Raw genomic sequence first — 15,816 nt, 5'->3', positions numbered from 1 at the left:
GTTTGAGGTCGTGACTAATCAGGAAGGATTTCTTACCTGTTTCACTCAATGCTGGGGCACCAAGTATATTTAAAATAATACTTAAAAAATTTTTTATGTCCTATTTTTTTTTTTAAGTAATTGGGTCAAATTAGGGTATGTTAGTCTACCATACTGTTGGATGTGGAAGTCCCTGTCATAATTCTTCTGTCTGTTGGTTCATAACTCTCCCATGAGCTTCCCTGGTGTAATGTGAAATTGGTCCCTGTACTCAAAAGGCAGGGAGAGACCAAAGAAATGGGCAAACCATTCCAGGTTGGTAGGTGGCAGTTTTAACAAGCAAAGGGTGCTTATGTATGAGGCTTGTCTTAGGTGGCAGCAAGATGAATGTATCTCTGCACCTGCCCACCAAATCTTAAAAGTTTGTAAGAGTCCTTAACTGGGTCCAGTCACATAAACTGTGTAGATATTTTCAGTATCACGTCACTATCTCAAGGTTATGTCCTTAGAGCAGTCTCTGGGAGCAGGAAAGGCAAGTGAACTCACATTCCAAGGACAGGGAAGAAGGTGGGGAGCCTTTGAGTGCCCAGGGTCCATCCAGTTCACGTATCAGCTGGCAAACCTGTCTTTTTGATCACATTCCCTAACACCATCTATTAACCAACCATTGTTGTCCTTTTTTTTTTTTTCTTTTTTTAGTTTTTAATTTTGGTAAACACAATATAAAATTTACCCTCCTAATTTTTTTTAATGTTTATTTTTGAGAGGGAGAGAGCGAACGTGAGCAGGAAGGAGCAGAGAGACAGGATCTGAAGCAGACTCTGTGCTGACAGCAGAGAGCCCGATGCGGGGCTTGAACTCACGAACCGAACCGTGAGATCATGACCTGAGCTGAAGTTGAACACTTAACAAACTGAGCCACCCAGGCGCCCCCGCCCCCCGGCCTTAATGATTTTTAAGTATACAATTCACTATTGTTAATCATGTTCACATTGTTGTGTAATGGATCTCTGGAATTTTTTATTATCTTGCAAAATTGTTGTCATTTTGATTGTTTTGCAGAGTGTGTATATTGTATGTAAAAAGGCTAGGGGTAAAAACAAAATACTAAAATTATCTGCCTATTATCTCTTGACAAAATTATGAATGATTTTTTTTTTCCTTTGTGTTTTTGTATTTTATGGTAAACATGACTTGTGTCCTTGAAAAAAACTGTTTTATATATTTAAACTGTTACTTGGAACAGTGTTAATTCTTTCATGGGAAATTTTTCTCATGACTTCAGACTTAAAATGGTATAGATAAGGGGCACCTGGGGGGCTCAGTCGGTTGAACGTGCAACTTCGCCTCAGGTCATGATCTCACATCCGTGGGTTCAATCCCTGCATCGGGCTCTGTGCTGACAGCTCAGAGCCTGGAGCCCGCTTCAGATTCTGTATCTCCCGCTCTCCCTGCCCATCCCCTGCTCACGCTCGGTCTCTGTCTCAAAAATAAATAAACATGAAAAAAATTTTAAAAGGTATAGGTAAAAGACCAAAATACATTATTTTGTTTGTGGGTTTTCTTCCTCCCGTGCCACCTTTTTTTAAAGAAATACTTACCTCAAGCTTATTTAACTTGGTCTTATAATTTGTAGCAGGATTAACATGGCTTCAGCCTATTTAATTACCAACTTTCCTAGGATGGCTGAATTAGCCATGATCAACTGGAATGCTAATATATCTCACAGTTTAAGGCTTTTCTTCCTTGATCATCATCATCTTCTATAAAAGGACTACATTTTATGTACCTTGAGTCAAAACTGAATAATATAGCAAATGTGAGTTTTTAAAAGGTTGCTTTGGCTCTTTATATTTTTGTAAAAGATCTTTAAGCTAAATTATGATACGAGAAAACAATGCATGGAATAAGTATAAGTTATATGCCACCTACTGCAAGAAGGAGGAATAAGATTATTTGCTTAATTGTATAAAGAAGCTCTGGAAAGCTATACAGATTCTTATTCATACTGGTTATGGAGATGGAGTTGGACTTATCACTGTTTTATCTTATTTTTGAATTATGAATATTGGCTTTTGTAAAATAGTGAAATATTGAGAACTTAGAAATAAACTGATCTCATTTTCTCACATAAAATAAAAATGTAATACCTCATGTGTATGGTAATTATTTCCTTCCTTAGGCCAGTAATACGCAAACTGTAGCCCACAGAGAAATCCTCATTTCCCTCTCTTTTTGTAAAGTATATTGGAACACAGCCATGTATATTTGCGTATGTGTTATCTGTGGCTGTACTTTTCAGCTACAGTGGCAGAGTTGAGTAGTTGAAACAGACACCTTATGGCCTGCAATAATTATTAACTGATTCTTTACAGAAAAACTTTGCTGACCCCCTGTGTTAGATCTTATTTTTAAATTTTCAGTAGTAGAACCCTTTGTTCACAATCATTTTTATATGGACTTCTGTTATTAAAATATATGGTTATACTTACAGAAGTGAGGTTAGGGGACAGGTTGGTTGAACCCTGCCTACTCACCTGCCTCCCTCTCTTTTTTTACCCTCCATTCTCCAGCAGCTGTTTCTTGAGGGGAATTTGAGGAACCCCCGGGGTTCTAAGGAGTACAGTTTGAAAATGACTGCCTTACAGCAACTCTTTGAGGTAGTAAGTCTGATACTATTTTCTATTTTAGGTATTGAGAGACTCGGCTCATTGAAGTGAGTTAGTCAAGGTTTATTAAGCAACCAGAACACAAAACAAATCCACAGTGTTTAATTGCAGAATAAATGGTCATATTTGCCTTTATATTCTATTTTATATATCATAATCATGTATTAATTGTTATTCTAAGGTGTTTTAGTAGACCTTTAACTTTTTTGTACCCCCATTTTTTTTGTTCCATGCAGGTTTTTGTAAGGCAAGCTTCCTTCCTTTATTGGAATTTGCCTACACTTCTGTGCTAAGTTTTGACTTCTGTAGCATGGCTGATGTAGCCATCCTGGCTCGTCATCTTTTCATGTCGGAAGTTTTAGAAATCTGTGAGAGTGTGCATAAACTAATGGAAGAGAAGCAGCTAACAGTATATAAGAAGGGTGAAGTACAAACAGTTGCATCCACCCAGGACTTACCAGAACAAAATGGAGGCACTGTGCCTCCTGTGGCTAGCAACGAGGGGACCACAACAACATTATCTACTGAACTTGGGGATTGTGAAATTGTACTATTGGTGAATGGAGAATTGCCAGAAACTGAGCAGAATGGAGAGCTAGGACAGCACCCTGAACCCCAGGTTTCTTCAGAAGCTGAAGCCACTCTGTCACCTGCAGGCTGTATAACTGGTTCCCATCCTGAAATGGAGTCTGTTGATTTAGTAACAAAAAATGATGAGACAGAAGTAGAAACTTTAAACAGAGAAGATAGCGCACCTTCTGATATTAATCCCAAACTTTCAAAAGAGAATGTGATCGGTAACTCTCCAGAAAACGGTGATATGGGAAATGACCCATCAAGTGAAGATATCTGTGCTGAAGACATTCCAGAGCAAATGCAGAACCTTAGCCAGTCTTTAAAAGATCAGGAAAATCTAGTTGCACTGACAGCAAAGCCAGACCTTAGCACTGATGATGAAACTTACAGAAGCAGACTTCGGCAGCGTTCTGTTAATGAAGGGGGATATATCCGACTACACAAAGGAATGGAGAAAAAGCTACAGAAACGGAAAGCCATTCCCAAGTCAGCAGTTCAACAGGTATGACGAAGAGTTGACCTTTGTAGTTTTACCTTTAAGTAAAAAGCATTCTATTCATCAACTTATACCTGTGGTGAAATTATTTGGGGAGGAAGGGCAGTAGGTGCAGGAAAGCAACTTAATGTTTTAAATACCGGTATTAATAACGTAATGCCAGTTTGAAATATTATATGACTCGTGACTTTATAAATCAAAATGGCTGTATTTACTTAGATTGTGTTTTCTATGCCTTACTTAGGTAGCCCAGAAATTAGTTCAAAGAGGGAAAAAAATGAAACAGCCAAAAAGGGATACAAAAGAGAATACTGAAGAAGCAGCATCCCATAAATGTGGGGAATGTGGAATGGTTTTTCAGAGACGATATGCCCTTATAATGCATACACTGAAACATGAAAGAGCTAGAGACTACAAATGTCCGGTAAGTAATTGGAAAGCTAATTAATGATGATTTATCTAACTTCATGATAAATAGAACCCAGTTTTGCTGCTTCATTGTTATTCTACTACTTGTAGTCTCTGTGTTTCTCTGTCTCCCTTATATTGCTATAAGAGTCATCTTTGATTTGTACATGTCATTTCCTTGACAAAGAAAAACAAAAACAGTGACCTGTCTTTGCTTCTTCCTGATACCCTAGTAAGACAAGAGTAAAATTATCACTGAAAAGATATAAGCTCAGGGGTGCCTGGCATATGACTCTTAATCTCAGGGTTATTATTATAAGTTTGAGGCCCCCCTTGTGGGTAGAGATTACTTGAAGATAAGTAAATAAACTTAAAAAAACAATAAATAAATTTAAACAAAAATGTAAGTTCATAAAAGAGTAAAGAGGAAATCAACTATATCCTGGACCCTGATAAATGGAGGTAGTAGCTGATTTAACAGATTTAAAAGGGCTCATTCCAGGCTTTCAGTGGGGAAAGCTAAGAATCCATCTGAATTGTATTGCAGAACTACCAAATGCCTCAGGAGTTGGTGTTATATAGCTGCTTTGAAAGCAGAAGTGAATCTGGTTGTTAGAAAATTTTGTAAGAAGCAGTTAAGTCACAACCACTCCCTCAGCCAAAGATCCATCTTCTACTCTCTGGAAGAGCTAAAACCATGACTGTTTTGGGGAACACTGCATACAGTGAACGTGAATGTACTATACCCAAAACAAGGAAAAGGAAAACCTCATTTACTGAATATTGAAAGCCTTCAAGTCCTCTGTCCCTTCTCAAGTCCCAGAATGTTAGCAGTCAGACCCTTAACCCAAAAGCAAAAAAGTTTCTCAGAGATGAGAAATCCGAAGCGCAATAACAAAGGACCTGAAGATAGTGCTGACTAAAGCCAGTGGTTGACAACTCCCCGCCACCCCCCACATACTTACACAGAAATTCCAATCAATTTTTTAACATTCTGAAAGATGAGTAGATATCAGGGATCATCAGATTCAGGAATAAATATTTCAAGGAAAAACAACTTTGAAGAATCCACAAATACAAAAATCTCAGAAAAATTGGGAAATAGGCTAAATCTCTCAGAAATAATGCAGAAGACCAGTTAGAAAATGAAAGTGAAGGAATTTAGAGAATTGGTGTAGGATATCTAATATCCAGATAACACCAAAAAGAGAACACAGAGATCAGGAAATCATTGGTGCAATAAAGAAAAATATCAGAATTTAGAAGTTTCCTTATGGGGGCACCTGGGTGGCTCAGTTCAGTGTTCAACTCTTGGTTTCGGCTCAGGTTATGATCCCAGGATTGTGGGATTAAGTGCTCCACGCTACAAATGGAGCTTGCTTGGGATTCTTTATCTCTCTCCCTCTCCCCTGCTTGCGCTCTCTCCCCCTCTGCCCCCTCTCCTGCTTCCTCTCTCTTTCTCTAAAATTAAAAAAAAAAAAAAAAAAAAAAAAGTTGTGAAACAGGGCATGTTGCAGGCCCTGAACCATGGATGAAAGTAAATCTATATCAAGATAAATTATGAAATCTTCTAATTAAGGGACAAAGAAAATCTCTTATAAATAACAATAGAGAAAACAGATGGCCAGACTCATAGAAAAGATAAAGATCAGAATGGCTTCAGGCTTTTCAGCAGCAACAGTGGAAGCTGAAAGACAAAGAAAAGCATAATGTCTTTAAAATTCTAAAAGGCCCTGGTTTCTAACTTAAAATCTGTAACCAAACTATGAGTTATTTGTGATGGTAAATAAGAACAGTTTCAGACATGCAAGGTCTCCAAAGTTTTACCTCCCAGACTCCCTTTCTCAGGAAGCTATTTGCAGAGGTGTTCCACTAAAGTGAGAAAGACCTGGAAAACCGGGAAACATGGGGTCCAATTCTACAGAGTCCAAGCATAGGAAACAACCAGTCCAGGTTGGAGCAGGACAAAATGCTTTGAAGGAGATCTCTTTCATAGGTGATGTCTTTAAATCTCCCCTCAGTAGACAATTGAGGGAAAGGTTTGGTGATGAATAATCAGTAAATACAAACAGAAATAAGCAAAACAAAACAAAAAGAAGGGAAAGAGAATCATAGTGTACTCTGTGGCCCAGCTGTAATAGTAATTACTTCATTGAAAAAATGTGAATGTAGAAATTAATCAAAACTACAACATAGCTGTATTGAGAAAATAAGGTAATAGGTCTGCATATGTGTAGGGAGTGGAAGGGTGAAGGGAGAGAGTCATCATCCATTATTCATGTTACTTAGAGTTACCAAGGTAAGCAAGCATCATGAGAGAGTTAAAAAACAATGGCAGAAATAGAGCAAGAGACGAGTTTTATTTATTTAAAAAAATTAAATATTATAGGTTGTGAGCATATATAACTTTGATTTTTTTTAAAAGAATGAACAAAATATTTCATGAATCCCTAACAACTACAGAATAAAATCCAAGGACCATCAGAGTTTTTTCTACTTTTCCAACCCCTAGTTTTGCTCCACCTAACAATTTGTAGTACTCCTATTGATAGCATTCTTGTTGACATCCTACCGTTCCTTCTAGATAGACCTAGTCTCCTCATTGATGCCTTTGTCTATTGCTTCAATTACTCCCTCTTCCTAAATACTTCACTCTTTCACATGTAAATCCTGTTTCTGTGGTTAGATTATAAACCTCTCCAGAGTAGAGTCTGGGTCTTTAACCCCTTTCATCCTTATGTCTGATACCTAGCATATCATCTTTTATATAGTGTGTGGTTTTTTTTGATTTATATAATCGTAACAAAGAAACGGGAACTTGAAATAGGAGTCAGGTGTCACTTAACATTTGTTATGGAACTACATTTAGACAGAATTTTATTTACTTTTCCTTTTAGTTGTGTAAAAAACAGTTTCAGTACAGTGCCTCCTTGCGAGCACATCTTATTCGACATACCAGAAAAGATGCACCCACTTCATCTTCTTCCAATTCCACGTCTAATGAGGCATCAGGAACATCGTCTGAGAAGGGGAGAACCAAACGAGAATTTATATGTTCCATATGTGGAAGGACATTACCTAAATTATATTCTCTTCGAATACACATGTTAAAGCATACAGGTGTAAAGCCACATGCATGCCAGGTAAAGCCATGACATTTACTTTGTTATGTAAAGAAAATTTGAACTTAACTAGTGATGAGACTGGTTGATTCTGGAGTCACTCTTACTCTTGTAAAATGTCACAGAATTCTGTGACTTTCTCAGTTTGTTGCCTGGTTTAAGGGAAATTCCCAGTTGTGTTCTTTGATTTGCTATTTAATTTGTTGTAATTTGAAATGAATCAGTTTAGGATGTTCATGAAACTTACTGTGATTCAGAAGATGTTAGGTGAGAATAACTAGTTCATTATCCCATTCACCCGTTTAATCTTCAGCGGGACCTACCTGGACTGGAAAGGAACCCATGGCTTAAACAAATCTTCTTAGCAAAAATCCTCCCTGAGCTGTGTGTTCTTCTCTAGAGCTGAGGACTGAGACTATCTGAATGCCAAAATACAGCTTCTAGCTAAGAATCCTGTGATTAGCCAGCTTTGGGCTGTTTGGAACAGTGAAAATTTTCCAGTAGCCCCTGTAGCCTTGCATATAAGTGGAACTCGTTTTTATTAATAAACAGTTTTGGAAACAATGAGTTTTTTTCCCCAGTGAAATTTTTAATGTTTCTCCCCCCCCCTTTTTTTTTTTTAGCTTTTTGTTATATGAGAATAGAATAGAATAGACTTTCATGGACCCTTTATCCAGCTTCAGTAGCTATGAACACATGATCAGCTGTGTTTTATGTATACTATCCCTCACTGCCCTACTTCCCTTTCCCCTCATTTCTTTTGAAGCCAAGTCCTAAGCATCATTTTACTCATAAATTTTAAAACTGAGTATTAATTGGGCCTCTGGTCTTGTAGTGTAGCACTACTCAAAATGTGTGGTCCATGGAAGATATGTACAGAAATGGAGAGTGGACTTTTAGAAACTCTCATGGCAGTTACATTGTCGTGACATTTTTAGCATATTTAACAAAAAATGGATTGACAAAAGGAAGACTGATTCATCACAGAGTTTGAGAAGCACTGTTCTAGTTTGTGTAGCAATAAATTAGTGTATTTTCTTGATTAAGCTGTCATGTCTCGTAATATAAGGTATACTGTTTATTAGTCTCACAAGGACAGCATGAGGGTCTTTTGTATGGCTTTGACCTCCAGTGGATGTAAGAAAAGTAGCGATATTTGTTAAGTTCTGAGTCAGAAGATGGTCAGCCAGCTAAATATCCTTGACATTTGTTTCAGCTTTCAGTTTGTCATTTTGTTTATAATTTTTTTCTTTAAAATGGCATATAGTTTCTCTAGCCTCATTCTTCAGAAACAGCTCCGGTTTCTCTTTTCTGTTTTACTGGTATAAATACCTGTGCCATCTTAGGTCTGTGGAAAGACTTTCATCTATAAACATGGTCTAAAATTGCACCAGAGTCTCCATCAATCACAAAAGCAGTTCCAGTGTGAACTATGTGTTAAGTCATTTGTTACCAAACGGAGTCTTCAAGAACATATGAGTATTCACACAGGTAATGAGAAATTTGTATTAACTTAGCTACCCATTATATACCGTAATTCAGTTAATTATTGTGCTATATATGTTTTAGAAATTATATTGATATACTAATGGCTGTGTGTGTGCAGTTTTTTCATTAAGGCTGGGGTGCCTGGGTGGCTCAGTCAGTTAAGTGTCTGAGTTCAGCCCAGGTCATGATCTCACATGTTCATGAGTTCGAGCCCCGTGTCAGGCTCTGTGCTGACAGCTCAGAGCCTGGAGCCTGCTTCAGATATTCTCTCTCTCTCTCTGTCTCTGTCTCTCTCTCTCTCTCTCTCTCTCTCTCTCTCTCTCTCTCTCTCTGCCCCTCTTCCACTTGCGCTCTGTCTCATTCTCAAAAATAAATAAACATTTTAAAAAAATTCAAATTAAGGCTAAAAAGTGTTCTTTAAATCTAGTTTAGAGCTATCTTATTGGTATAAAAATAGTCATTGTTTCCCTCAGTGTAGCAAAATGTGTACTCACTAGTGAATCATGCATAATTTAGATAATGTAGCCATGGCTAGTGAAGGGTAGATATCGGCTCTAGAACTTGCGTTCACCTCTGTATTATTATAATCCAGATGATTATGCAAGCGTGTCACGTTCTTTGGGTAGTGGTAGTAGCCTTGCTAGTACTGTAGTTGAGAAGAAACAGAAGATTTTGACTTGGCTTGTTGTTGTTCTGAGAAGATGGCTGCCAAATGTTACAGCTTCTGTGTCCCTTTGGTAAAGTAACTTCTGAAGTGTAACATAAAGTATTCTGTTGGAAGAGCACCTGATTGCTGGATTTGTGACATGTTTTTTATTTTTTATAGGAGAGTCCAAGTACCTTTGCTCAGTTTGTGGAAAGTCTTTTCACAGGGGCTCTGGCCTCAGCAAGCACCTAAAGAAACACCAGCCAAAGCCTGAAGTTCGAGGCTATCATTGTACTCAGTAAGTATTTAATACACAAACTATTCAGTTTCCTTGTGTTTCTTAATAGGTTTATTTGAAAATTGTTTTCAGAAGAAAATATTTCAGGTAGCTTTAGTTGATAATACTATTATATAATTGAAATTTGATAAAGGAGTAGAACTTAAACATACACACACACATATATATACATATATCTGAAGTGATGGATACATTAAATGGGAGGAATCCTTTCACAATGGATATATGTATCAAACCATTATGATGTGCATTTCAGATATCTTACAATTTTATAACTTGATAAACCTGAAAAAAACTGTTTGAAGATAATATCCAATTGTTACTTATTTTTTATTTTAATGTTATTTTTTTGCCTAGATGTTGCTATTTATGGTTTTTAAGTTTTATTTAGATATCCTATACCATGTAAATCACTCACTTGAAATACTTTAAAGACATTCTTCAAACGTACTACTTGGAGGCAGAGATTGTAGGAAGTGAGAGCCCCCAGTGCGAGCCAGAGATTTTTTTCTAGGTTGTTCATCTAAAGTGCTAAGCCGTCTGCTAGTTTTTCCTCTCTTTTTTAAAAAAATTTTTTTTTCCAACATTTATTTATTTTTGGGACAGAGAGAGACAGAGCATGAACAGGGGAGGGGCAGAGAGAGAGGGAGACACAGAATCGGAAACAGGCTCCAGGCTCTGAGCCATCAGCCCAGAGCCTGACGCGGGGCTCGAACTCACGGACCACGAGATCGTGACCTGGCTGAAGTCGGACGCTTAACCGACTGCGCCACCCAGGCGCCCCTCCTCTCTTTAGACTCTTTTTCTTCTCTTCCTCTTTTTATTTTCCAAAGCATCTTGAAATCTCTTTTATAATTGAGGTAAAACTCACAAAAAATTCATCATTTTAAAGTGTACAGTTCACTAACTTTTAGTACATTCAGTACATTGTGGAAACATCACCACTGTCTGATTCCAGAATGCAGGCCCTTTTGGGGGGATCCTTGAGGGAGTCACCGGATAGGTCAAAAGAGACCAGCACAGTTCTTTAAGAAGAAGTCCCTCTGGCACCAGGAGCCCATCATGGGAATGCAGTCTTCATGGCTGCTGCTCAGCTGAGAAGCAGGGAAAGGGGATCAGGGGAGTTCAAATGCTACAAAGCGTTTTTTTAATTTTTTTTAATGATTTTTTTAATGATTTTTTAAATTTTTTTTTAACGTTTATTTATTTTTGAGACAGCATGAATGGGGGAGGGTCAGAGAGAGAGGGAGATACAGAATCCGAAGCAGGCTCCAGGCTCTGAGCTGTCAGCACAGAGCCCGACACGGGACTAAAACCCACAAACTGGGAGATCATGACCTGAGCCGAAGTCGGATGCTTAACCGACTGAGCCACCCAGGCGCCCCTGATTTTTTTTTAATTAAACATTTGCCTGGCCAATGTACACTTTTAATCCATTTCTGGGGTTCTAATAAAATTGATCCTCATAGTTTTGGCTAGTTTTGGCCACTGCTTTTGTGAGCTTGTGGGGTTTCCTACTCTGCCATATTTTCTTTTCTCACTTTTATTAGTCTTATTATAAAAAATATTTTAGGAGTGCCTGGGTGGCTCACTCGGTTAAAGGTCCGACTTCAGCTCAGGTCATGAACTTGCGGTTTGTGGGTTTGCATTGGGCCCTGTGCTGACAGCTCAGAGCCTGGAGCCTGCTTTGGATTGTGTCTCCCCTCTCTCTCTGTTCCTCCCCTGCTCGTGCTCTGTCTCTCAAAAATAAAGGTTTAAAAAAATTTTCTTTAATAAAATTATTTTATTATTAATAGATTTTTAGTTGCAAGTGAAAGAAAACACTACCTAAACTGGCCTGAATGAAAGGTGGTAAAATCTAGGGAGTTTGAATAGTTTAATGTAAACTAGATTCACATCTGTTAGCACTTGGTCTCTGAGGCTCTGTGGACATGGCAGTAACAATGGTTTCAGCCTCACATCCTCTCGACTCCCAAATTGTCAAGCTGCTTTTCTGGTAGTTCCTATATAGGTTCTGAGATCGACGCCCGTTGGATCTAGTTAAGTCATTTGATTATCCCTGGATCAGTAATTATAGCCAAGGGAATGCTGTGCTCTGATTGACTCAGGCTGAGACAGTTGCTCCATCTTTATGGTCGATGGTGAGGCCTACTCCAAACACATGGACGGAAAATGGGCGAGGATAAAAAGGGAGATCAGATGGGGTTTAGGGAGAGAAAGAAAATAAATGTCTTATACAATAGCCTTTGAGAGCTCTGCATGGTTCTTTCTAAAATGTTTCTAGTACTAGAAACAAAACAAACCAGCAAAGGGAAAAAAGAGGGTGTGGGGCAAGCCAAGAAACAGACTCTTAACTATAGAAAACAAACCAAGGGTACCAGAGGGGCCGTGGGTGGGAAGATGGGTTAAATAAGTGATGGGGATTAAGGAGTGCACTTGTTTCGATGAGCACTGGATGTACAGAAGTTTTGAATCACTATATTGTACCCCTAGTATCACATTGTAGGTTAACTCACTGGAATTTAAATAAAAACATTAAAAAGTAAAATGTCTCTAGTAGTTAAGAGCTAAAAGAACTTAAAACCTTGAAGCCTTTACTGCAAGATTGGAATAGTAGCGCATTCTTGTGTTTTCAATTGGGATCATTTTCTAGAGTTATAAAACCCAAAAATATACCGAGTCTTGGAAATTTGTTTCAAAAAAAATAATACAGTGATCTGATCGAGTGCTTGAATTTTATTGCAGATGTGAAAAAAGTTTCTTTGAAGCTAGAGATCTTCGTCAGCACATGAACAAACATCTTGGTGTGAAGCCATTCCAGTGCCAATTTTGTGATAAGTGCTATAGTTGGAAGAAAGATTGGTATTCCCATGTGAAGTCTCATTCTGTCACTGAGCCTTATAGGTAGGTAGATTGGAGCAGGATCTGAACTTAATTGAGATGTATGTACTTGGATTAATCTTTTTGTATGCTTGTGCTTTGGAAAAAATAATTTAGGTCCCCCCCCCCATTATAGGTGTAATATATGTGGCAAAGAATTTTATGAAAAAGCATTGTTCAGAAGGCATGTAAAGAAAGCTACCCATGGAAAAAAAGGAAGAGCGAAGCAGAACCTGGAACGGGTATGTGAACAATGTGGAAGAAAATTCACTCAGCTAAGAGAGTATAGGAGACACATGAACAACCATGAAGGTAACTATACTTCATACTGTGTATATATGTAAATAGAATAAAAAGCCAGTCTAATAGTGATTCCCCCTTTACCAGCCTTCTTGCCTGTTACCTCACCTTCTTTGACAAGAGATGAATTCTATATTATGTAAGATTTATTCATGTGATTGAGGTGATCCTGAACCTGGATACCTGATTGTTGTGTATGTAGATGGATTCCTTTTTTAGTGAGCTTAATATTGTAGGTCAGCATTTTTATGCTGAACTGGGCTATTTGAAGCTTCTGTTTCCTTATCCTAAGATTACAGGATTGCTGGGAACGTTAAATGAGACTGTTCATGGAATCAGAATTGCCTCTCAGTAACTTGTATCTCTGGGAACACCTCTCTCTCTTAATAGGAGTTAAGCCATTTGAATGCTTAACATGTGGAGTAGCTTGGGCTGATGCCCGATCTCTAAAACGCCACGTCAGAACGCATACTGGTGAACGGCCCTACGTCTGCCCTGTATGTAGCGAAGCCTACATAGATGCTCGAACCCTCCGTAAACATATGACTAAATTCCACAGAGATTATGTGCCTTGCAAAATTATGCTGGAAAAAGATACCCTTCAGTTTCATAACCAAGGAACTCAAGTGGAGCATGCTGTTAGTATCTTAACAGCAGACATGCAGGAACAAGAAAGCAGTGGTCCTCAAGAACTTGAGACTGTGGTCGTGACAGGAGAGACCATGGAAGCGCTCGAAGCCGTGGCAGCTACGGAAGAGTGTCCATCAGTATCTACGCTTTCTGACCAAAGTATTATGCAAGTGGTTAATTACGTGTTGGCACAACAGCAAGGACAGAAGCTGTCTGAAGTTGCAGAAGCGATTCAAACTGTCGAAGTAGAGGTGGCACATATTTCAGAAACAGAGTGAATATAGTCTTGGAGAAAAAAAGAAGGGTCCTAGCATTGTATACTGAACTCACAGAACATTTGTTTACAGTACTGTGCAACTGTCTGCCTAGAGCCTGTATGTCAAGGCTCTGGGCTCTTGGGTGAGGTTTTAACACTTCTAAACGATTTGTCTGGCTGATAGGTTCTGTTGAAAAGTCCATTTACTGTAAAGAAGTTGAAAACAAATGTACTTGATGGCATTGGTTTATCATGGTGTACTTTTTATGAATTGATGTTTATAAAGGACTGTACTAAATTAAAAACTGTATAGTTTCACTTGCATTTTGACATGAACATCTACTTTGAGTTTAAAAGGCTGTACTAGTCAGATTTTCTTCTTTTATTCTCAAAATAGGTTCTGTGATTTCATTTGCCCTGTTTATAGGTCTAAAAAAATTCTAATATAAAGCATTTTAGTAGGATGCATAGGTACATTACATTTTTAAAATGCTTCAGGTCTGTGATTCTTGACTTACTATTTATTTTAACCCCTTATAAGTCAGGGATTTATTCTGTTTTAAAGCACTTAATGAGTTACATGTTGTAATCAAGTTTGCACAGTATACTTATCTATATGGGGAGCCCTTAAATACATAGCTGATTTTTAAAATGCATGAAATGCCTATTAAAGCCTTACTATATACTATCTCTTCAAGGCAAGTAAATTGACCACGAGCAAAGAACACTGTTATTAAACACTGTTGATGGGAAATTTCTTCTTGATAACATGGGACAATAAATGGAAAAAAAAAAAATCTCATTCTTTTGCTGAAAGATTGAACAAGTTAAAACTAGATTTGGTATGTTTGCAGCTTTTGTATCATGTTTAATTATTCAATTTTGTTGAAAAACTGCAATTTAGAAATAGGATAGCAATATAGACATCTAAAGCGGTCCTGAGGATACCATATAATTGTTGAGTAACTTCAGAATAGTGAAGTCTTCACTTCAGCCCTCATTATAGTATACTACTCAAAGAAATTGATTATGGTCCACCAAATTGTTGGAAGTAAATTATTTTTAAAAGTACCTGTGAATTATATTAATTTGTGTGTTTGATTTTTAAATTCCCACTTCTAGAAGCTATCCAGTTTTCTGATTTTCAAAATAACCATAGGGAGATGCCACATTTCTCTCCTGTGGGTAGCTACCACTCAAACTATAATTGTTAAAATTAAACTTTTTAAGTATTAGCAGCTAATATAAGGTATAAAATGAAAATAAAAGCAAATCACATGTAAATCATTCCTAAAGCACAAGAAAAGAATGTGCCTTGATGTACATATATTATTAAGATACTTATTCCAGTTTACTTTAAGAATAGCTTAAAAGATAAAGAATAAATGTGATGCCATGCATGCGTTCTACCTGCATATGTAATATTTGCATTTGCAAATTTCCCATTGTCTCTATAGCTGTGTGGCTGACTTTTGAATTTTAAATGAATTGACATACAGTCTATAACTTTACAATGGCTGCTTGTTTATTGTATCTTTCAGTTAGTGAAAATGTGTTTCAACCTGACTAAAATTTGGAATTGTGTCTTTTATGTTCCATCCTCACTGTTACTAGATTTAGTTAATTGTATAAGACCGTTGATGTATGTCAAAAATATGTAAATAAAACATGTCGAATCTTGTTTAAAAGCATAAGCTTTGGAGTTGAGCTTGTTACTATTTTCAATTTATAAATCAGTGGCCGTTATTTGATAGGTTGATTCAGTTTTATAGTGGCATGGGGGGATCTTCTCTGTTTACAGTTCCTTTTTAGAAACACGCACTGTTTTGTTGCTGTCAGTGACTTTCCCCATTGGGCACTCCCAATTATCACTACTGCTGCTAAGCAGTTTGAGTCTTTGCTGTTAGTCACTGAAACGTATATGTTGTTGATAGAAATGAATTAATTTTCTAACACGGGTTTTAATCTGTTTTATTAAAAGTGGCTCACAGAATTTCACAAGGTTGCCTGAACTGCTGGGCTTAGAGCTAATCCAAACCTTCATTCAGTGTTTTGTGATTTTTAATAG

General features: G+C 37.5%; 1 protein-coding gene across 2 annotated transcripts in view; it reads left to right on the top strand.

Moving 5' to 3' along the window:
• ZBTB11 (zinc finger and BTB domain containing 11) overlaps positions 1–15,442 on the top strand; it is a 32,915-nt gene extending 17,473 nt beyond the window's left edge. For both annotated transcript variants that reach the window (XM_045501873.1, XM_045501874.1), the window contains exons 4-11: positions 2,885–3,726; positions 3,965–4,144; positions 7,026–7,271; positions 8,597–8,741; positions 9,565–9,682; positions 12,428–12,586; positions 12,699–12,874; positions 13,253–15,442. In XM_045501873.1, the coding sequence (XP_045357829.1) occupies positions 2,885–3,726; positions 3,965–4,144; positions 7,026–7,271; positions 8,597–8,741; positions 9,565–9,682; positions 12,428–12,586; positions 12,699–12,874; positions 13,253–13,770 (2,384 nt within the window). In that variant the 3' untranslated portion in view covers positions 13,771–15,442. The remainder of the gene's footprint in view (positions 1–2,884; positions 3,727–3,964; positions 4,145–7,025; positions 7,272–8,596; positions 8,742–9,564; positions 9,683–12,427; positions 12,587–12,698; positions 12,875–13,252) is intronic.
• The last annotated feature ends 374 nt before the right edge of the window (positions 15,443–15,816 follow it).

Source organism: Leopardus geoffroyi, chromosome C2, assembly GCF_018350155.1.
Source record: "Leopardus geoffroyi isolate Oge1 chromosome C2, O.geoffroyi_Oge1_pat1.0, whole genome shotgun sequence".
Classification (NCBI taxonomy): domain Eukaryota; kingdom Metazoa; phylum Chordata; class Mammalia; order Carnivora; family Felidae; genus Leopardus; species Leopardus geoffroyi.
Note: the sequence above shows the minus strand (reverse complement) of the source record. Positions and strands in the feature narration are given on the sequence as shown.